Source organism: Eptatretus burgeri, chromosome 13 (assembly GCF_056783735.1).
Source record: "Eptatretus burgeri isolate ZD-2024b chromosome 13, Ebu_testis_v1, whole genome shotgun sequence".
In the NCBI taxonomy this organism is placed as follows: Eukaryota; Metazoa; Chordata; class Myxini; order Myxiniformes; family Myxinidae; genus Eptatretus; species Eptatretus burgeri.
In genome coordinates this window covers 61021893-61045202 of record NC_140973.1, presented here as the reverse complement: position 1 = coordinate 61045202, position 23310 = coordinate 61021893, and the positions used below count along the sequence as shown (strand labels likewise).

Sequence of the window (23310 nt, the reverse complement as noted above, 5' to 3'; positions counted from 1 at the left end):
GTGATAAGTTGTCTAGTAAATGTCCATTTCTTCAAGGGGGAAATGATAATTGTCACGTAATTAGATAGGGACACGGGTTAGGGTAAGTGTGTCTGCATAAACCCCTTTTAGTATTCCCTGGAGGCTTGCCGTGACGTCACAGGACAGTGCTGCGGATGGCTCCGCCCCGTGATCACGATTGGCGGAAGGCGACGGCGGAGGGCCAATAAAACGGCTCGATTGGAAGTGACTAGGACTCGAGGATAAAAAGGTTCTGTTCGGGAAAAAGTGGTGGGAGGAAGAAGATCGGTAAAGAAAAACCGTTTTGTTGGAGGCTGTTGTGCTGGGAGCATGCTGTTTTTTGTTGTGCTGATTCGATCCTGGAATCATCGTGTCTCGTGGCCTTGCTGTGCCTCGTGCCTCACCTCGGTTGGCTCTGGGGTTCTGCTGGCTCGGAGTACGGGGTCGAACGGTGGGCGGACCTGCCTCCCTCTCCTGCTCGCAACTTGGCGCCAGAACTGGCTCCCTGGCGGCTGTGAGCAGACTTGCGCCGACACCAGGAGGTCGACAGCACCACGGTGTCTCCTGCCCCTGATGAGCGCAACGCCAGCTCGTCCGACGCCAATCCAGGGACTGTTGCGTCTACACCACGGGCCAGCCTGACCACCAGGACCAGCTACGTTGTGTGTGTGTGTGTGTGTGTGTGTGTGTGTGTGTGTGTGTGTGTGTGTGTGTGTGTGTGTGTGTGTGTGTGTGTGTGTGTGTGTGTGTGTGTGTGTGTGTGTGTGTGTGTACCTGGCGCCTTAGAGGGTTTGAGATTGGTATATCCATTGGAATTGTTTGTGTTTTCCCCACGCCCGAACCCACACCACCATCCCGTCGAATCGCCCCGGATCCCTCCTCTTGCCGAGTCTTGTTATTTCTGGTTAGAGAAATAAACATCATTAACTCAGTGAAAAGCGACTCGTGCCACCTTCCTCGTCCCGTTTGCGGTAGAGCGATTAGAACCGCCATCTTTGGGTTGTAAAGGATAAACCGCCTCCATCGTTTCGGCTCATTCTATGTTAGCGGGACTGTTCAAGTCCCGTGGACGTCACATTTGGTGTCAGGGTGTTGGATGTTCGAACCCCTCTAAATTATATTTGGTATCGGGAAAATATACCAGGATTAAAATCTCGCCACGAATTGGAATATAAAATTACTACAGAAAAGCGCGGGATGGCGGGATTTTTCAAATTAAATTTAATTGGTGGCAAACGGGACTTCTGCACCATGGCGGATGTGCAGATGTTTGAGGAGGAAGGCCACGTGTCTGGCAGCGAGTCGGGGGAAGGAGGGAGAGACGGGGGTAGGATTGGAACCTCCCCCATTCCAGGCGTGGACCGTGCTTCATCGCCCGCAGCGGGGCCGGCAGCGCCGGAAACCGGTGCGATGACGATCCAGACAATGTTGGAACGTTTAATAGCAGACATGACAGTACAAATAGCAAATCAATTCGTGACACAGAGGGCAGAAATGACGGCACAAATGTAAAATCAATTCGTGACACAGAGGGCAGACATGACGGCACAGAGGGCAGAAATGACAGCACAAATGGAAAATCAATTTGTGACACAGAGGGCAGACATGACGGCACAGAGGGCAGAAATGACAGATCAATTGGGGGTAATGGGGGAACAGTTGGGTGCACGGATTGATTTAATGAGGGATGAATTGGGGGAAAGGATGGAGAAAATGAAAACTGAGATGCAGGGGTGTGTGGATGTTCAATTGGGGGAAATACAAAGTAAATTTGAGGATAGATTGGAGGAAACAAAGGTAGAAATTACATTGGAGGGGGAAAATATACAAAAAAAAATTGGTAGATAAAATTGATGCAACGAACATTCGGGTTGATAAAGTGTATGAAAGTCTGGAACGTAATCGTGCCTGTGTGGATGCTCGTATGCAGCTGCAAGTAGAAGAGTGGGGAGAGCTGAGGAAGCAAGGGATGAATTTGGCGGAGGAGGTAAAAGGATTGGAGGCTCGTTTGGACGAACAAGATAAAATTATGAGCCAAGATGAAGTCTTGGATAAAGGCCTGGTAGAGCCGTCTTTTGTAAGTAGAGTGTCCGGGTTGGTTGAGGAGCAGCTACAAACTCGCGACGGAGCCTTGGAGGAGGTTGTGCGGGCCCAGAAGATCCTGCGGGAAGAGGTGAATCGGTCCATTCAACGTTTGGAACAGGAGGCAAAATTGACCCATGAGACCCTCACCACAAAACATCTTTGGCCACAGTGGGCTCCGAAATTGGATACGCAGCCACAAGGGTGTTTGATCCCTGGGCTGGATTCGGACAAGGGAGAAACTGGGAAGCGGGCCACCGGAAAAGTGATCCCCCTGGTAAATTTTGACGGGTCAGGGAGCCTTGAAGCTTTTCTGACGCAATTTGAGTGTATTTCCCGACTAAATGGGTGGAATGAGCGGGAACGTACAGGGAATTTGGTGGCAACATTGCGGGGACCAGCCGCAGATGTGTTAAACGTGATCGCGGAGGGGATGTTGACCACATTTGCGAGGCGTTGAGCCGTCGGTTTAGGTTCGCGGCAAATTGTGATCTGGTGCAGGCCCAGCTCCAGCACTGCAGATTAAAGCCGGGTGAGACAGTGCAGGAGCTGGCACAGGACATTTACCAATCAGTCAGGATCGCGTATCGGGACCTAACAGTGGAGGCATGGGACAGACTGGCAGTAGAGAAATTTTTAGCTGCTCTTCCGGACCCTGAGGTCCAAGCGCTAGTGGAGTTACAGGATCCACCCACCGTTCACCGAGCGGCTGAGTGCGCAGCCAGGCTGGCCTTGTGGAGGCGGCCGGGTCGGGTGCCAGAGAGGCCATTGGTGACAGTCCGACAGGCGAAGATTCAGGATCAAGGAGAGGGGCTGGGAGAAATTGGCATTACCCAAATGTTTCAGGAAATTTGCCAGAAACTGTCAAGTTTGATAAGGGGTAATTCGGTAGTTGGTGCGCCAAAGCGGCGGGGTCCAGCCCAGCCAATAGAGCAATTCGATTATGACCGAGGGGGTCCGGAACCGGAAGAGACATTACACCGATACCCACGGGGGCCTTTTATGGGGAGTTGTTTCCGGTGCGGGCGAAGAGGACACATGCAATGATATTGCCGGTACCCGGTGATGGAGAGACCCTCCAATAGACTTTCAAGCCCGGAGAGGATGAATCCTCCTGCTGAACCGCCAGGTCTATCCGAGGTGCCCTTACCTAGGTCGAGTCCGGAGATCACTGTCGGGGGTCGGGGAAACTAGATCGGGCTGAGCATACAGGGCCATGCTTGGCTGGTGAGATTGTGGCGAAGTGCCCTCCCTTGGTGAAAATAGTGAATTGTGGGAAAATTGGTGTGGAGAATTTGCGGGTAAGGGTAAAGATAGAGGGAGAGTTTTGTGAAGCAGTGGTGGACACGGGTGCAAGTGATACCGTTATTAGCCCGCTAGTGTTGGACCAAAGTGTTGGAGGTTGGGACAAAATTGATAGACTAGCAGGACACAGTCTCCAACTGGCTACGGGAGCAACGACGCCGATAATGGGTCGTGGGGTTGTGAGGATGGAGTTGGGCAGCCTAGAGGTCGATGTGGTGGTGTGGGTGGCAGAAGTGTGTGACCGATGCCTTCTGGGGTTGAGTTTCCTTGTGGAACATGACTGCCAACTAGACCTGGGGCGGGGTCACATGTGGCTAGGGACTGAAAAGCTACGGTTGGAGGGACTGGGGGAAGTCGAGGAGGCGCGACTGGAGATGTCGCGCACCGTGACCGTGGCCCCCAGGTCTGAGACCGTGGTGTTGGCCCGGATATCGGCAAGGACCAATCACGTGGGCCAGCTCGGGATGGTGGAGCCGTGGAGCTCGGGGGAAACTGCAGGATTGATGGTGGGTCGTACACTCGTGGACACACATCAGCCCATGGTAGTGGTTCGGTTGCTCAACCTGTCTGACAGCCCTCATACAGTGAGGGGGGCGGAGCTGTTATAGTAAAGTGTAGCAGTGTAGTGGAGATCACCAGAGGGGACGGAACCACAGACTCGCCAGGTCAGCCGGAGTCGGGGCAAAATTTTGGAAAAACAAATTGGCTAGAGGGAGTAAGGGACATGGTAAACCGAGCAGAACAGGGGTTAACAGTGGACCAGGTAAGGTCATTGCACAATTTGGTTGGTGCTAATGTGGATGTATTCTCTCTCTCCCCCGAGGATTTTGGACGCACGAGTCTAGTCAGGCACCAAATTGACACTGGCGAGGCTCGACCTGTTTGACAGCCTGCACGACGTCTACCTCTTGCAAAGAGGGATGAGGCTGAAAAACAGGTGGAAAAGATGAAGGAGGCTGGGATTATTGAGCCCTCGGTAAGTCCTTGGGTGTCACCTATTGTGTTGGTGAGAAAGAAGGACGGGACCATTCGGTTCTGTGTGCATTATCGCCAACTCAATCAAGTGACGCTCAAGGACTCGTATCCCCTGCCACGTATTGATGATACACTCGATGCCATTTCCGGCTCAAAATGGTTCACTACATTGGATTTGAAGAGTGGCTACTGGCAGGTGGAAATGGACCAACAAGGGAGAGAGAAAACAGCATTTACCACAGGGAAGGGCCTCTGGCAGTTTGTCGTCATGCCTTTCGGATTGTGCAATGCCCCCGCCACATTTGAACGTCTGATGGAACGCGTTTTGATTGGGCTGCCATGGCAAACATGCCTGATCTATTTAGACGACGTTCTTGTCCATGTTCCCACATTTGAGCAGGCTGCCAAAAATTTGGTGGAGGTTTTCAGGCGATTGAGGGGGGCCGGGTTAAAACTGAATCCTGGGAAATGCGAAATTTTTAGGAAAGAGGTCGTTTATCTGGGTCACGTGGTGAATGAGAGCGGTGTGGCCACAGACCCAATGAAGGCAGTGGCAGTAAAAGAGTGGCCCACCCCCAGAAATGTAAGATGTCAGAGGATTTTTGGGCCTCTGTTCTTACTATAGGAAATTTGTGGAAAATTTTGAAAGTATTGCAAGACCATTGCACCAATTGACAGAGAAGGGAGCTAAATTTGTGTGGTCAGAAAACTGCACCAAAGCATTCAATCACCTAAAACAACGTCTGATAGAAGCCCCAGTTTTGGCGTATCCGGCCGAGACTGGCCAGTTCATCCTTGACACAGATGCTAGTCAGGGAGGATTGGGGGCGGTCCTGTCTCAAGTCCAACAAGGTGTCGAACGAGTGATTGCCTCTTATAGTAGGGCTCTGTCAAAGCCCGAGCGAAATTATTGCGTCACTCGCAAAGAATTATTGGCCTTGCTGTCTGCAGTTGGACACTTTCATCCTTACCTGTACGGGAGGGAGTTTGTGATCCGGGTTGATCATGCCTCCTTGCAATGGCTTCTTCGGTTCAAGGAGCCGGAGGGCCAAATTGCAAGGTGGCTTGAGAAACTGCAGCAGTACAATTTTGTTGTGCAACATCGGCCCGGCAAAACACATGCCAACGCAGATGCTCTCTCTCTCGGCGACCTTGTTGGCAGCACCAATGCAAATTTTGTGAACGTCAAGAGAATAGGGATTTGATTTGGCAGGAACAAATTGATGCATGCCTATGTGCCGCCAGAGTAACCCGTCGGACTCTGCCACAACCACCTCCTGAATTTGGTAGTGTCGATTGGAAAAAGGAACAGAAGGAGGACCCTGTATTGGGCCACCTCTGTAATTGGCTAGAGGGTGGAAAACGGCCTGCGTGGGAAGAAATTGCTTCGCTTGGAGCGCAGGTGAAGGCGTATTGGGCACAATGGCAGATGCTCCAGCTGAAGGATGGCATTTTGTACCGGGAGTGGGAATTACCAGCGAGTGGAAATGCTTCCTGGTTGTTGGTGGTACCTTCGAAATTGAGAGAACAGGTGATGGGGCTTGTACATGGAACACGAACGATGGGACACTTAGGTGTAACCAAAACACTAGCGAAATTGAGGCAGAGATTCTATTGGGTGAACTCGGGCAGCGACATCCAAAAATGGGTACGTTGGTGCAACCTCTGCCGGGGGAAGAAAACACCACCATGCACACGTAAGGCCTCCCTCCAAATTTATAATGTAGGAGCACCACATGAGAGGGTAGCGGTTGATGTGGTCGGGCCCCTACCCACCACCCACCGAGGCAACAAGTATATTCTGGTGGCAATGGACTACTTTACCAGATGGCCAGAGGCCTATGCATTGCCCAATCAGGAAGCACGGCTGGTTGCCCAAGCACTAGTGGAGGGGTTCTTCACCCGTTTTGGAACTCCGAGGGAGCTGCATACAGACCAGGGTCGGAACTTCGAGTCCGAACTCCTACATTCAGTGTGCGAGCTCCTCCAAATTCACAAGACTCGGACAACTCCTCTAAGGCCACAGTCGGATGGGATGGTGGAGAGGTTTAATAAAACTCTGCTCACCCAGTTAGCTCTCTTTACTTCCCAGAATCAGCAGGACTGGGACGAACATCTCCCCTTTGTCCTGATGGCATACAGGACTGCGCAGCATGAGGCCACGCGCTGCACCCCTGCCTTGCTGATGTTTGGTCGGGAGATGCGGGTCCCTGTTGATTTGTGGCTGGGCGTGACACCTGAAACCCCAACATGGACCTCGGCGGAGGGTTATACTTCCAAAATGCATAAGAGCATAGAGAAAACTCATGACTTTGCGAGGGAGCGAATCGGTTTGGCTTCCTCGCGTGCTAAATTGAGGTATGACTCTCGGACACACGCCCCCCGATTCCTCGCTGGAGACCTCATTTGGCTCTTCCGGCCACAGAGGAGGAAGGGTGTGTGCCCGAAACTCACCCCCCCCCTGGAAGGGCCCCGGTGTGATACTCCGACAGGTAACCGATGTAGTTTTTAAAATCCAGATGGGCCGCCACGCACTCCCACAGATCGTCCATTGTGACCGATTGAGCTCTTACATGGGTCGGGATATTCCGGATTGGATAGAGCGTGTGAGGGGAAGATTGGCCGCTTTTGCGCGGGAGCTTGGGCCTGGGCAGCCTCCTGCCCCATGTGCTGAAAGTGAGAGTTTGTCAGTTCTGCTGGGTTTTAGAGTGACAATCGGGACAGTGGGTAATTGGTAACAAAGCGGGCACAAGTGGCTGTCCAATGGCTGGTGCGTGGATCGGGTGAGAAGTGCTGTGTGAGTTGTTTTAAGTGAAGAAGTGAAATGTATGGTGCACACATTGTTTTTTTATTGGGCATGGTGTGATAACAGGGAAGGTCATGGTCGGTGAAGTGTTAGAAATGCAGGTGTCACATGTAAGGCCGATGGGGTGGGGGAGTCATGTGGGTTTTGTGGGTGGGGATGATGTGCTTGTCCACAGGGATTGCTGAGGCTCACAGTGAGCGGGAATTGCGACCCCCTTCAAGGAGATTCACCCCTGGTGGCTAACGGTGACAGTGTCTGGAGGCAACTGGGAGAGGGTCTGGTTGGGCAACCAAGGCGGGTAGGACCTTGGCGACCCAGGAAGGCCAGAGGAGCCAGTGAGACCCCTTCCAGTGTGTTGTACGGGGTTAGAGCTGATGGCTACCAGGGGGGTGGGAATCAAAAGGAGTGGGGCAGAGAAACGTCCGGGTTGGACTAAAGCTTACCTGTGGGCATGGTTGCACCTGAGATGCCCCCATCATCTTGTGGTAACCCACCCCACGGCCATGACGGGATTCAACCTGCATCATTAAAATGGGGACCATGACCTAGAAATGTGATGATGACCATGGTGTGAGTGTTGTGAAGATGTGTGAGTCCCACTCGATCCTGCACAACTTGACATGTGCAGCAAGGGCATGATGTCCATATAATTTTGGGGCAAGCAAATTTGAAAATTGGCTCCGCAGGTAACGCTGGGTCTATTAGCATCCACTGGGGGACGCGGTCAAGTGTAAATATCCTGTGAATAGTGTCGTTAAGGCTTAGAGTAGGAATGTAAAGTATAAGTATTGTGTTTTTGTGGAACCTTTTGTTTCCCCTCCCCAGATCACTGGAAGAGTGTTGGACAAGAGCGATGATCCAGAGGATGGAGTGCAACTTCGCTCGGTGCTCTCATGTGATAAAATAAAATAAAAAAAAATGAATGATTGTTTAGGCGAGGATAAGGCCATAAGGGGGTAGTACATTAAGCAGGATAGGTAAGTTAGCTGCGGCTCGCTGCCCATTGCCCCTCCTACTTTATTTCGTTAGGTTAAATAGGTGTGAGTCAGTAAGTGTTAAGGCTTGTATAGTAGCGCCTGTGATATACCTTGCAGGAGCTGCGGTACCAGAGGAGGGGGCAGTGTTACGTTTGAGGGGGGGGTATGCATTCAAAGGGTAATTAGGATGTTTAATTAGGTATGTCATGCTGTTCGAGTGTACCAGGATCTCGATGTAATAAGTAGCAATTCAGTGGTGATAAGTTGTCTAGTAAATGTCCATTTCTTCAAGGGGGAAATGATAATTGCCACGTAATTAGATAGGGACACGGGTTAAGGTAAGTGTGTCTGCGTAAACCCCTTTTAGTATTCCCTGGAGGCTTGCCGTGACGTCACAGGACAGTGCTGCAGATGGCTCCGCACCGTGATCACGATTGGCGGAAGGCGACGGCGGAGGGCCAATAAAACGGCTCGATTGGAAGTGACGAGGACTCGAGGATAAAAAGGTTCTGTTCGGGAAAAAGTGGTGGGAGGAAGAAGATCGGTAAAGAAAAACCGATTTGGTGGAGGTTGTTGTGCTGGGAGCGTGCTGTTTTTTGTTGCGCTGATTCGATCCTGGAATCATCGTGTTTCGTGGCCTTGCTGTCCCTCTTGCCTCACCTCGGTTGGCTCTGGGGTTCTGCTTGCTCGGAGTACGGGGTCGAACGGCGGGCGGACCTGCCTCCTTCTCCTGCTCGCAACTTGGCGCCAGAACTGGCTCCCTGGCGGCTGTGAGCAGACTTGCGCCGACACCAGGAGGTCGACAGCACCACGGTGTCTCCTGCCCCTGACGAGCGCAACACCAGCTCGTCCGACGCCAATCCAGGGACTGTTGCGTCTACACCACGGGCCAGCCTGACCACCAGGACCAGCTACGTTGTGTGTGTGTGTGTGTGTGTGTGTGTGTGTGTGTGTGTGTGTGTGTGTGTGTGTGTGTGTGTGTGTGTGTGTGTGTGTGTGTGTGTGTGTGTGTGTGTGTGTGTGTGTGTGTGTGTGTGTGTGTGCGTGTACCTGGCGCCTTAGAGGGTTTGAGATTGGTATATCCATTGGAATTGTTTGTGTTTTCCCCATGCCCGAACCCACACCACCATCCCGTCGAATCGCCCCGGATCCCTCCTCTTGCCGAGTCTTATTATTTCTGGTTAGAGAAATAAACATCATTAACTCAGTGAAAAGCGACTCGTGCCACCTTCCTCGTCCCGTTTGCGGTAGAGCGATTAGAACCGCCATCTTTGGGTTGTAAAGGATAAACCGCCTCCATCGTTTCGGCTCATTCTACATTAGCGGGACAGTTCAAGTCCCGTGGATGTCACAATATATAAACACAAGTCTGGAGACGGCGATGGTTCACGAGCAATGTACACGGTTGGCCTTTTTTTTTTTTTTTACCTTCGAGGAGACGTCACGGGCAAACTGGCGGGAATCGGGAAAAATGTAAATGATGACAAGTTTGGAGACGGCAATGGTTCACGAGCGGTATTTGACGATGTAGATTGTTTCAGAATTCAAGGATGAGACAATGTGATAATTTTTGACCAAGTTATAAAAATGATCAACATGATGTGGTACGAGTGATAGGTTATTAGCTGCAAAATGTCGAAACCCCGGTTTCGTTCAACAACTTTTAAAATTTGACCTTTGCATAACCTTTAAAGGTCACAAAACAATGTTGTGGACATTAAAATAAGGAAACAGGATACGTGCTATAGCTTATTGGAGTTAGTTAGTCGAACAAGGTCGAAAACCCGGTTCGATTCCCACAACTTTGAAAATTTGACCTTTGTGAACTTTAAAGGTCAAAGGTCAAGGATTATGACCTTTGATGAAAAACTTCCTCTGGAACATTCCAGGAATAATATAACGTCATATAGGCTATGTGGCATTTCGCACTCCTCGGATTATTATCCATACTTTGATGAAATCAGCGTAAAAACAAACTTGAAGGGCGCGCCACGGGCAAGGTGTTCGAGATAGAGCAAAATGGTTTCAAGACTTTAGGTGGGAAATGACCTCAAGAGTATGCATTAAAAATATTGTCATCCAAGCTTTCAAAGTTTGAGCGGTCATATGATTTTTATGTCAAAATTCGCAATTTTCTAAGTTTGTGACCTTGTGACCTTGATCTTGGGACGAAAATGAAAAATCGAGCTCCGTGGGGCTATGCAGGTGCCATTGTGCTAACCAAATACCGAAACCCCTGCCAGATTCGACAAACCCCCTCGGAGAAGATGTAACTTGAAATCGGCTACCACCTAAAAACACATGTTTTTTGGGCGTGGCTCCACCTATTCTCAGGAAAACAACCAGATCATGATATAAACCTCCCACCCAAACTTTATCAGGATTGGATCAAAACCCACGGAGCTATGCTCGGGAGACAGACAGACAGACAGACAGACACACACCCATAACGAACATAGTGGTCATTTACTGACTCGTGAACCAATATATATATATATATATATATATATATATATATATATATATATATATATATATATATATATATATATATATATATATATATATATATATATATATATATATATATATACATACACTCAGTGTACAAAACATTAGGAACACCTTCCTAATATTGAGTTGCACCCTCTTTTGCCCTCATAACAGCCTCAATTTGGCGGGGAATGGACTCTACAAGGTGTCGAAAGCATTCCATAGGGATGTTAGCCCATATTGACTCCAATGCTTCCCTCAGTTGTGTCAAGTTGACTGGGAGTGGATAGCTCATTCCATCTCATCCCACAAATGCTCAATTGGATTGAGATCTGGTGCCTGGGCAGGCCACTGCAGTAAACTGAATTCACCGTCATGTTCGTGGAACCATTCCTGGACAATCCTAGTCTTGTGGCATGGGGAATTATCCTGCGGAAGAAATCCATTCATCGATGGATACACTGCTGCCATGAAGGGATGCACCCGATTGGCAATGATGTTCAGATATCCTTTGGCATTCAAACGTTGCTCCACTTTTATCAAGGGTCCAATGTCTGTCATGAAAACACACACCACACCATCACACCACCACCACCAGCCTGCAATGTTGACAGATGGCATGATGGATGCATGCACTCATGTTTTCTTGTCAATACCCCAGTCCTCCCATCAGCGTGAAACAGCAGGAACTGGGATTCATCAGACCAGGCAATGTTTTTTCAATCCTCCAGTGACTGTTTTCATTCAATAGCCCACTGCAACCACAGTTTCTTGTTTTTTGCTGAAAGAAGTGGAACTCTGCTCGGTCGTCAGCTGCCATACCCAATTTGTGTCGAGGTACGATGAGTTGAGCATTATTTTATGGGTCTTCTGGCACCAATGTTGTATTGGACTGTCAGTTGACTAACTGCAGCCTGTCTGTTTCTGTGCACAATTTGTGTCAGCCTCCTTTAGCCTCTTTCATTAGAGCCATTTTCGACCACTGGCTGGATGTCCGTTTGGTGGTGGACCATTCTTGATATACATGTGAAAATGTTGAGCGTAAAAAACCCCAGCAACATTGTGGTTCTTGACACACTCAAACCAGTGCACCTGACACCGACTACCATACCCCATTCAAAGGCACGTCAATCTGTTGTCTTGCCTATTCACCCTCTGAATGGATCTGTGCCTGATCAATCGTCAGATGCAACCAAGGTTTTGGACCCCCCCATGCAGGAAGGTTCTGGGATTGAAGGGTAGAAACCTTGATGAAGGACAACATCCAACTGATGATCTGGATGAGCAATGAATCAGACACTTGAAAAGCTGAAGTAATTCTTCAGTTCTCTTTCTGTGTTTTGATCAAGGTCATCCAAAAATATAAAGCTTTGATGAAATGCAGAATATAATGGCCTCACAGAAAGTCATCACAATCATCCTCGTGTGTTAACTAGCCTCAGTAGAGTCCCCTCTGAATCTGGGAGGTTGGTGCTTTGAACCCCAGCCAAGTCATACTAAATACGGTACTTCAAAAATGATACATGCTGCTTCCTTGCTTGATGCTCAGCGTTTCAAAGGAGAAAGCATGGAGAAACAACCAAGGTTTGGTCATAATAGCAGTGCCTTTGATTGGCCTAATGGCCTTGTCCTGTGTCGAAGTTCCTCAAAATTGGTCAAAGAATATATCTTCGAGCAAGTTAACAATCACACAGAAGAGATCCCATGGTAACATAAGTCCAGCCCTGACACTGAAATGTCCCAAAGCTAAAGCCAAAGTTTTGCATAATGGAACAGTGTCGATCATAAACAGCTGTCTAGTTTTGGAGTGTGTTCAGATTTTTTTTCCCAAGGCTATGTGAGGGCAGTCAGATAACAGAGTTCAAAACAATCCACACTTGTGGATGTGCTTTTAGAGTTGCTTGCCTTTTGCAGTCGAAGATGGCTGTTCACATGAAACAAACTCCTGGGTTAATTACCCTCACCACCAAAGGTGGACAAAAGTTATGTTTTCACCCCTGTCTGTCTGTTTGTTATGGTAAAAACTGAACATTTTCATCATATGTCAGTCTGTCTCGAATGTATGTATGTCAAGGAGTGCGATAACTCGCGAACGCTTTCAGCTATTTGGTCAAACTTTCCCAGAGGATTCCAAAGGACAAAAATGAGGTCAATGTCTTTTGACTACGTGTGTGTGTGTGTGTGTGTGTGTGTGTGTGTGTGTATGTCAAAGGTCAAGGTGACAGTGATGTCATTTGAATGATTTTTGTCATACCTGTCAGGCTACCGCTTGACGCCTTCTTGTCTTGTTTGTTTGTCTGTCTGTGAGCAGGATATCTAAAAAAAAAGTTAGGCATTGATTTGGACAAAACGTCTTGGTCAGGTTGGGTGTGTGACAAGGACAATTTGGCTCAATTTTGCTGAAGATGCAGATACGATATTTTTTAATGTAAAAGTGATTCTTCATAATTGAGAGAAAGGGCCAAAAACGATATGCAGCACGATATCTCGAAAGGTTTGGAACGGGCTATGACAAAACTTGGTGAATGAGTTGGGTAGGTGACAAGAACAAGCCGATTCAATTTTGGAGGTCCGGATGCAGATCCGGCCTATCAGTACGATACAAAACGTAAGATGTTCAGACTGTTTGTCCGAACTGTGTCTGCGGACGTGCTCCTGCAGTTGAGTTACTTTTTATTCGGAGGTTGGTGGCGGGATTTGCACTCCAGCCACCGTAAAACCCTTCATTCTGCAAAACATACGAAAAGCATTTTTAAAAATCTGAAAACCCACTCCATGGGAGTACCTTCTGTGCAGCTGCCCTCCACAGGGCAGCTCACCGGATAACGGGATTGGGGTAAAGCCTTCAGGACCCCCAATCTTTGATGATAGGAGGGAAACCACGGCGTAACATTCCCGGGTCAGACTGCGGTAGTGTGTGTTGGGGTGGTACTGAGGTGTCGTCCACCAGACGGCGATCTCCTTGGGTTAACCTGAGGTGGTCCCTTCGGGTGGGTGCCTGGAATGTCCTATTCCTAAGAGGGGATGATCACGTGTCTCTGTTATCATCTAAGCTCAAGCGTTTGGACATCAATATTGCAGCACTCTCTGAGGTTCGGAGACCGGATTTTGGTGGGATTAAGATGGGTGGTTATGGTTACCATGCCAAGGAGTTGCTGTAGCTGTGTTCAAGAAGCTGACTCCAATGATAATTGAGGTAACACCGGTCAATGAGCGTATTTAAGAGGCAAAGGATTTGTCACTCCTTGGGTATCATTTTCCTGGTCTCTGTATATGCTCTGACTGAGGCGATGAATCTCACCATGAAGGACGCATTCTATGCCATGATCGAGTCTGTGGTTGATCAGTGCCCCAGACGAGATACTCTTCTAACCTTGGAGGATTTCAATGCATTGACTGGAATGGATAGGGATGGTAATGAGACATGTGTTGTTCCCCATGTGTCTGGAACTGTGAACCAGAGTAGCATGAAGTTCCTTAACTTTGCAAGAAGTCATAGACTTAGGGTGGCTGGTTCATGGTTTCAGCACCCACAGGCTAATCGCTGGGATTGGTATTCCAACGCTGGCGGTGTGGCAAAGGAAATTGAGAATGTGCTCATTGATGGCCGCAGGAGGAAGATCCAGAATGGCAGGGTCCACCGGAGTACTCAGTTCCTCAACACTGACCACAGGCTTGTTGTTGGAACTCTGAAGTTTCAGCTTAAATCCAAGGGAATGGCACCATCCCAGTCTAAGCTGGATGTTTGCAAGCTCAAGGATAAGAGGGTAGCTAAGGAGTTTGTGAACAGGCTGAGTGGACATTTGGGGGGTCTGGGTGCTTTGGGGATCCTGAAGAGTTGTGGAGTGCTTTGAAGACGACTGTCCTTGATGTTTCTGGTAGATGTCTTAGAACTCACCGTTCTAAGTCAAAAGTCAAGGGTGAAGAAGAATCTTGTCTCTCAAGGGACACTGGAAACCATTGACCAGAGTCGCAGGGCCAGGCTGAATGGCAGAGCTGAGCTGTTCAGGGAGCTGAGGCATAAAACTGTACGTGCACTGAGGGTGGACAAGGAGGCCTATGTGCGAGGAATCTGTGAGGGGGTAGAGCATCACCTGTGGTGAAGTGATTCTTGTCCTGCTTATAGGGGAATTCACACATTGCATTCATCCAAGCTCGTCCCTTGGTGTACAGCAGTTAGAGCGGAGGGTGGTGGGCTCTTGACAGAGGAGTCCAAAGTGAAGGCCCACTGGGCCGGTTACTTTGAGTGGCTGTACCAGGCTGATCCACCAGCTGTTGAGTTGGATGTCAGGGGTGTTACTATCCCAATTGCTGATGAACTGTGGTCCACCATCGTTTGTGGAAACACAGGCTGCGGTGAACCGGTTGAGATGGGGTAAAGCTCATAGGATCTGTGGCATCCATGCTTAACTTCTCAAGGCTGGTGGAAATGCTGCACTCGTGTGGTCGCATGCAGTTCTGTGCTCTGCCTGGAACACAGGCATCATCCCAACTGACTGGAAGAGGGGCCTTGTTGTCCCTCTCTGGAAAGGGAAGGGTGATCACCAAGACTGCAACAACGACCGAGGGGTGATGCTGCTCTCAGTGCCGGGCAAGATCTTTGCTCGGATAATTCTTGATAGGGTTCGCCACCATCTGCTTGTGCACCAGCGTCCAGAGTAGTCAGGCTTTACACCAAAGAGGTCAACGATTGACCGTATCCTTGCTCTTTGGGTCCTCACCGAATTCAGATGAGAGTTTCGGCAGGGGCTGCTCGCAGCCAATGTTGATCTCTGTAAAGCGTTTGATTCAGTGAATCGGGATTCCCTCTGGAAGATTCTTGGTCTTCGTGGGGTGCCACCAAAACTGATCGATCTGATGTCTGAACTATACTCTGGTACTGAGATTGCTGTGAGATGTGGTGACACAATCTCTGACTTATTTCCAGTTGTTACTGGAGTTTGTCAGGGGTGTGTACTTGCCCCCACACTTTTCAGCACTTGTATGGACTGGATTCTGGGGAGGATGTCGGAGAGATCAAACGGCGGTGCATCGTTTGGGAATGTCAAGATCTCTGACCTTGATTTCGCAGATGATGGTCATCTTTGCAGAGACGAGATATCTTTTTTAGGGCCCTCGAGGGGCTGAATGAGGAGTCAAAGCCGCTGGGATTACGGGTTTCCTGGGTCAAAACTAAGATCCAGGCTTTATATGACATCTTGGATGCTGCTATCTTGTCTGTATCTGTTTGTGATGAGGATGTTGAGGTCACGGAGAGATTCACTTACCTTGGCAGTGATATTCATGTCTCTTCTGGGTGTGAGCCAGAGGTCACCAGACGTCTGGGTCGGGCCTGGGGAGTCATGGATTCACTGGATCATGGAGTGTGGTACTGCCGGTACCTGTGCGGGAGGACGACAGTCCGAGTCTTCAGGTCCTTGGTGCTTCCAAGTCTTGCTCTATGGATGTGAGACTTGGACTCTGACCAGGGATTTGAGATGGAGACTTAATTCCTTTGGTACAAGGTCTCTTCAGGGAATCCTTGGAAATCGCTGGTCAAACTTTGTGTCCAACGAGCGATTGCTGAGAAAGTCTCAAATGAGATTTGTTACCTGCATAGTCCGCGAGCATCAGCTGCGGCTGTATGGACATGTGGCTCATTTTCCTGACGCTGATCCTGCTCACCAGATTCTCTCAGCGAGGGAGTCTCATGAGTGGAGTTCGCCAATGGACTGACCACGTGCCTCGTGGTTGCAGCAGGTTGATCAGCATCTCAAGGAGATGGGGATGGCCAGATGGACCACTTGCTACCCGAAGTTTACACAGTAATTTGGAATTTGTTTCGGGTTTTAGAGATTACTAGCCCTCGTCGAAACAAAACATATTGTGGGATCATAAAACGTCCATCAACGACCATTTTTGGCAGGTGGGATACCCAGCTTAGGAGATATGCCCCCACCCCCCACAATGTATTGTGCAGGCATTGATGCCCTGCATGCGACACAGCAGGGTGACAGTTTATAGCTGTGTCGAGATTCAAACCGAGGCTCGTCAGTTGAAATGTGAATTTGCACACCTATAAGCTATCCTGCCAGCTCATGGATGTGCTATTTATACTGTGCTTTAATGCAGCATCATGACATCACACCAATAATGACAGCAAAGGTGAAGTCATTGCTCAAGTACACATTTATTGATGAGTCAGGCAAGTATGCGCCTCTTTACGACAGCAACAGGAAGGGCCTTGGCTCTGGATGAGATTTAAAGCCGTTGTGGAATGTTTGTCGATGCTTTCGAGTCTGTTCTAGAGTCACCATTTCGATAATGCGAAGGCTTAAAACAAAGTCGAGTAAAAAGAGTCAAGTCAAGACAGATACCCGAGCCTCAAATTTTTGGAAAATGCTGAACATGCTTTGGCACGCAATTTTACGTGGCACGCAATTTTAGGTATAATTTAACGCAATTTTGTAGAACTTTTGAGCCATGCTGCACAGCAATGTAATCCAGGTGTGAAGTAGAAATTACATTGTGGTTTTGAGCAATTTCCATAGCTGGAATAGCTCAAAGCACGGCAGCCTACAAAGAGCTGCGGACCACCGTGGGATATGTATTTTCTAAACATAATACTCGATTCCATAATAGAGTTGAGAAACTCAAGAATGGCAGAGCTAATGATGACAAAAAACCCACAAATTACAGAGCCATGCGTTGCAAATAGCAGATCACCTCTCCCATAAGTCAGTTTACACAGGGGAATAATTGAAGATTTCATTATATGCTTCTTTTTCTATAGTACTTGCAGAAAGGGTCATGACACTCACATTTGGGTGAGAATTAACCGGTCCTAAAAGTGTTAAGGCAAAAAAAAAAAAAAAAATACATCGAGATTCTCAGGCAATCCAACATAGATAACCTCATGTGTTTAGCTTATTTCATGCATTCCAGGATAATCATCTACTACTACTACTACTACTACTACTACTACTACTACTACTACTACTACTACTACAGCCCCCAACTATTCCAACCTTCCTACAGAGTCCGTCGAGGAAAGTTTATATCCCAAATCTTTCACGAATAGGCAGTCAAGCCTGATGTTCAATTGGAGGTGATTTTGGTAGGAATTTGTGATTTGTTCAGGATGCCGAAGATAACTCATCTACTCTTCATGAAGGACACTGAGGGATATTTTACATCCATCAGCTAATGCTAGCAGACAGAACACTCAGCTTAAAGTTTGTCTGAGGGAAAGTAACTTTGTGATGAAACATCCTTCCTATGAAACACCAATCTGGCCATTTACAGTCAGGTCAGGTATCCATCCCAAGTCAGACAGCTCAAAGGTAAGTGCACCATCTTGTTGGCCGTTGGACCAAGCAACGATAATGCTCTTCAAAATTAATGATGTAATACATACAAATTTCAATTTGTCGACATAATAATAATGTGTCTTACACTGACGAGACGAAGAGTTAAGTAAAATATGTCGTAAAGCCCAACAGTGAAGACCTCATCCCTACCTGATTGTTTGATTCTTTGAGAGGTCTCAGGGGTCCTGCTTTGGCCTCTTTATCCAGAGCAGCCTGCAGGAGGCCAGAAACTTTGCAGTCTCGCAAAATCTCCTCCATTTTGATTTTGAGCCCAAGTAAGACAGCCTGGGGAATGGTGAGAATAATTTACAATCTCAACTCTATCCAGGTTCAGTCTCAACAGAGTACAAGAGGTTCAGTCTCACCAGACGAAAAGAGGTTCATTCTCACCAGAGTCAGTCTCACCGGAGGTTCAGTCTCACCAGACTATAAGAGGTTCACTCTCACCGGAGGTTCAGTCTCACCAGACTATAAGAGGTTCAGTCTCACTGGAGGGTCAGTCTCACCAGACTATAAGAGGTTCACTCTCACCGGAAGTTCAGTCTCACTGGAGGGTCAGTCTCACCAGACTATAAGAGGTTCACTCTCACCGGAGGTTCAGTCTCACTGGAGGGTCAGTCTCACCAGACTATAAGAGGTTCACTCTCACCAGAGGTTCAGTCTCACCAGAGTATCAGAGGTTTGGTCTCACTCTCATCAGAATCTCACCACAGGTTCAGTCTCACCGGAAGGTCACTCTCACTGGAAGTTCAGTCACACTGGAGGGTCAGTCTCAGCAGACTATAAGAGGTTCACTCTCACCGGAGGTTCAGTCACACTGGAGGGTCAGTCTCAGCAGACTATAAGAGGTTCACTCTCACCGGAGGTTCAGAGGTTTGGTCTCACTCTCATCAGACTCTCACCACAGATTCAGTCTCACGGGAAGGTCACTCTCACCAGACTATAAGAGGGTCACTCTCACCAGACTATAAGAGGGTCACTCTCACCAGACTATAAGAGGTTCACTCTCACCAGAGGTTCAGTCTCACTGGAGGTTCAGTCTCACTGGAGGGTCAGTCTCAGCAGAGTATCAGAGGTTTGGTCTCACTCTCATCAGACCCTCACCACAGGTTCAGTCTCACCATACTATCAGCGGTGCAGTCTCATCACAGGTGTTTATACACAAGTCATGCTCGACTAAATTAGTTAAAACTGCAGCCAAGGGGACAGTGTGCTTGTCTACCAAGCATTCAATTAGTTAACAAGGCAGTTCATGGAGAGAAAATGTTTCATCCCCTGACACACAATGGTTGTCGAGGATTCACCTCTTTGTGATGTCCGTCTCAAAATGAGAATTAAATTAATTCATTCGCTCACAGCTGCCTGGAGCCACGCATTATGAAATAGTGACGTTGTCGTTGATGTGTTAACATCATTTGAACTCCCAAGAAAAGTTTGAGAGACCTCATGGAATGTTGGAAATCAATGTGATGGATATTATATTGTGATGGAAACGTCATTGTCCCCTCGAGTCTTATCCCAAAACCAAACATACACATGTGAACCTGTGGTGATCAAACTGGGAGTCCCCTCGATTAACCTATCGGGTTATTACACACTATTACGGCCTTTGTTTAACCCATCATTTGGTTAACACAATCACCAATAAATCGATTAACACCGTCACCAATAAATAATCGATTAATCGGAAAGGTAACACTTTCTCACAAAAATGTGTTTTCGAGATCGTTTATCTCGTTATCCTTTGGAGAATTGTGCCACGAAGGGTGCGTTGGGTAATCTCTTTGTAAGGGATCGGTAAGTGTTGGTAAATAACCGAGATAACGCCATATAAACATAACATGGAGAAAAACAAGTAATACCCCCCCGTACGGCCGGACCCGCTTACCATCCGCAAGAGCTCACGAGGAGCCAGACGCTTCTTCACTGCCGGTTCATGGTATTGAGAAAGGTGAGGGTGAGGAAGATGAGGTGAGAATGAGGGCACGCACAAGGGGTTCTGAGGATCGAGGAGGCACAAAGAACGAATCCTCCCCTCCTTGGACACGCCCCTGGACCTGAAGCCCCGCCCACCACGGTGCGCGGGACATGAAGCCCCGCCCACCACGGCGCGCTGAGCCGCGAAGCGTCAAATCCTTCCGCGATCAATGGACACGGTCCGAGGACAAGAGACGTGCTTCGTAAACGGCACGGCAGTGTCCGGTAAAACGTACCGTGCGTACAAGGCTGAGAGAAGCACACCTTCACTCCGCCTCCTGTGGCACCAAAAGCATCTATTTCCGTGAGACTGTATCGCTGACGTAAGCAGAGCACGTCTCCGAACACCGACGGCGACGCGTCCACGTTTAATGACGTCACGTCTGGAGTCAAAAAGCGTTGACGTGTTTTGGGGAAATATTATTAATACTTTAATTTGTTCACCTTTTTAGAATCGCAAACTTCCTCAGTAGAACCTGTGTTTGTGAAAGAAAAAAAATTAAATGGCGTTTCAAAACGAGTTTTGGGTTTGACCAATTGAAAAAAGGCGCGAATTTTAAAACCACAAAAGAAGAATAACGGACGCTTCGGCTGCGCGATCGGACGCGCGATTAAAGAACACCTTTGGGGACACCCAATTATAACGGTAATCCGATCATATCGATATTTTGTTACCTGTTTATTAAAGGCAATACTACACGGACATATTGGGGAACACCAACAGCAATATATATACATATATATATATACATATATATATATATATACATACATATATATATATATATATATATATATATATATATATATATATATATATATACATACATAATTATATCGGTTTTATATTGCTGACCTTGACGAAGTTCGGTAATTATTTCGTCACCGTTTGACCATTTATATAATATCGGACTTGGACTTGTAATGATATTGAAGTGTTTAATGGACCATTGAAGGCAATTTTATAATTACAACGAACAATCATAACACGTGATCTGTACGTATAAATGGGAAATTAAAACGAAATTCGACATAACCAACGAGATTTGTCAAAAACACGAAATGATTAAAAAAAAAACAAAAGGATGAGCGAGGGAACGATGTGGTTATTGTCTTTTTTGTATCCAACGAACAGCAAACTTCCTAAGTCCAACCTGGGGAACACCAACACCAGGGGGGGAAAGAGAGAGAAAGAGAAAGAGAAAGAGAGAGAGAAAGAGAGAGAGAGAAAGAGAAAGAGAAAGAGAGAGAGAAAGAGAGAGAGAAAGAGAGAGAGAAAGAGAAAGAGAGAGAGAAAGAGAGAGAGAAAGAGAGAGAGAGAGAAAGAGAGAAAGAGAGAAAGAGAAAGAGAAAGAGAGAAAGAGAGAGAAGAGAAACACCAACAGCAGGTTCAATATGGTACGAACATAATTATCATGGTGGATTCTAAGAGAATCACAAAGAGAGCGGTTGAAGAATAAGGAGATATCCAAGAGAACTGGAGTCGTTTTACAGAAACGATTGACAAACGAAGTTTCGGTGGTTTGGACACGTGATGAAAAAAAGAATGAAGAACCAATGAAGCATGGAATGAACCAATTACAGGGAAATATATAAAGAGGACGACGGACATGAAGGTGGAGGGAGGTTGTGGAAGAGATTTGAAGAGCGTCACGGGATTGAAAGATGCGGAGGACAGGGGGGGGGGGTGGAGAATGTGGATCCGAGTACAGGCGTCACGTACAGGCGTGGAGGGAGGGTTAAAAAATAAATTAAAAAACTATTAATTAAAAAAAATAATAATAAAAAAAGGCCCGCCAAATTAGCGTACGTAATAAATATACGAACCTAATTGCTGCGAACATTTCCTGAACTCAATCCCGAAATCGTATCTCAACAAATTTTTCACCTCATCATGAGTATAATAATTTCACAAAATTCGTCATTCACTGGATGAAGAACATAAAGTTGTGATTATGAATAAAGAATATAAATAATGAGTCTGAAGAAGCCTCCCAATCTTCCGCGCGCCTCCGCGTCTTCCAGTTCAGCTCCGTTTGCACTCCAACCAATCAGAATGTAGAATACTAAAGAGTCATAGATATGCACCAATCGGAAGTCTCGGTGTTGTAATTGCAACAAGCACAGCAATAGTTCCGCGTCTTAAATTATTTATCTTTGTATATATATATATATATTTATTTATATTTATAATTTATTAGAATTGCGATCGAGCGAACTTTTCATCCTTATTTATGAAACCAAATGTGAATGATTGACTTTAGTTCCGCCGTCACGTACCGAATATTACATCCGCTACACATGGATATATGTATATATGTTCAGTCATTCTGGATTCCCTGGTTTATAAGGAACCTTAACCTTGTCTCCCAATATCCAGCCGTTACACGATGATGTACAACGTAAACGTCACTGCAGCTGCTCGCTTCCTACACGGTCCGGTTCGAATTGAGACTTTTCAAGCGAGACGTGTCATCAGTCTTGTCGATGTCCTTCGAGGACCCGGAACGCACAACCAGCCGGCCGATCAAGGCCTTATTACACCTCGTGGGACATCGGTCTTGCCTGTTACTTCACGGGTCTCCGTCAGGCCCGTCGTCCCGAGTCCTCTGTTGGCGAAGAGGACTTTCAGTAGCGTGACGGGCCTGGTTTCCCGCGCTCCCACGTCACTGAAACCCTTCTTGTACCTGATGAGGGTCGACAAGCCCGTTGGTACTGTACGTGTGTTCGTGTACTGTTGTCGTAAAAACGTTTTGCTGAATTAAAAATCCTTTAGTATGTGGGAAATCGGGATTCTGGACGAGTTTAAATCGATTAATAGGTTCAATAAGGGGTAATCGATACCTCTCTCCCCCTTCCCACCCCGTTTTGATTTTGTACCATTTACATAGCAGCCTGATCACGACCCCCACCCCTTTCATTGTGCGTACGTAATATGTAGATGGCGCCCAACCTAGTTCAAAGGAGTGACGTCACAAGTGATCACATCATTACACTGTACTCGTGGAATAGATCAAATCTACTTTTGACGAACACTGCAGCCAAACTTTTGAAAACTAATGCATTTTATTAACTCTTCTTTTTTTTTCTGAAATATGAAAATAATAACCTAAATGGGCAAATTTAAAAAGTATTTATTGTGGTGAGTCCAATTATTATTATTATTTTAAACCTCAGTCCCCCTCTTCTTATCTGGGTTGATATTTAGTGGGATTTGTACTGCTAACTACAACTACTACTACTACGACACATAAAGACTACACTGCAACAACATCATTGGAAACATCCTTCCCGTCGATCAACGTAAGAACAACAACAAAAAAAACAAGTGGTGCCAGGCACAACA

At 47.3% G+C, this 23310-nt stretch overlaps 2 protein-coding genes across 3 annotated transcripts in view; one reads left to right on the top strand and one right to left on the bottom strand.

Moving 5' to 3' along the window:
• Positions 1-20346, bottom strand: part of LOC147014602 (cyclin-I-like) — a 36073-nt gene extending 15727 nt beyond the window's left edge. The window contains exons 1-2 of one of the 2 annotated variants that reach the window (XM_085852698.1): positions 19876-20346; positions 18138-18272 (exon numbers count right to left, since the gene is read on the bottom strand). In XM_085852698.1, coding sequence (XP_085708824.1) covers positions 18138-18272; positions 19876-19878 — 138 coding nt within the window. In that variant the 5' untranslated portion in view covers positions 19879-20346. The remainder of the gene's footprint in view (positions 1-18137; positions 18273-19875) is intronic. The other variant, XM_085852696.1, reaches the window with a different exon arrangement.
• Positions 20347-22150: 1804 nt separating this feature from the next.
• The window catches only part of COQ2 (coenzyme Q2, polyprenyltransferase), a 50277-nt gene continuing 49117 nt past the window's right edge, over positions 22151-23310 (top strand). The window contains 2 exon segments of the mRNA XM_085852695.1: positions 22151-22329; positions 22332-22676. Coding sequence (XP_085708821.1) covers positions 22215-22329; positions 22332-22676 — 460 coding nt within the window. The 5' untranslated portion in view covers positions 22151-22214.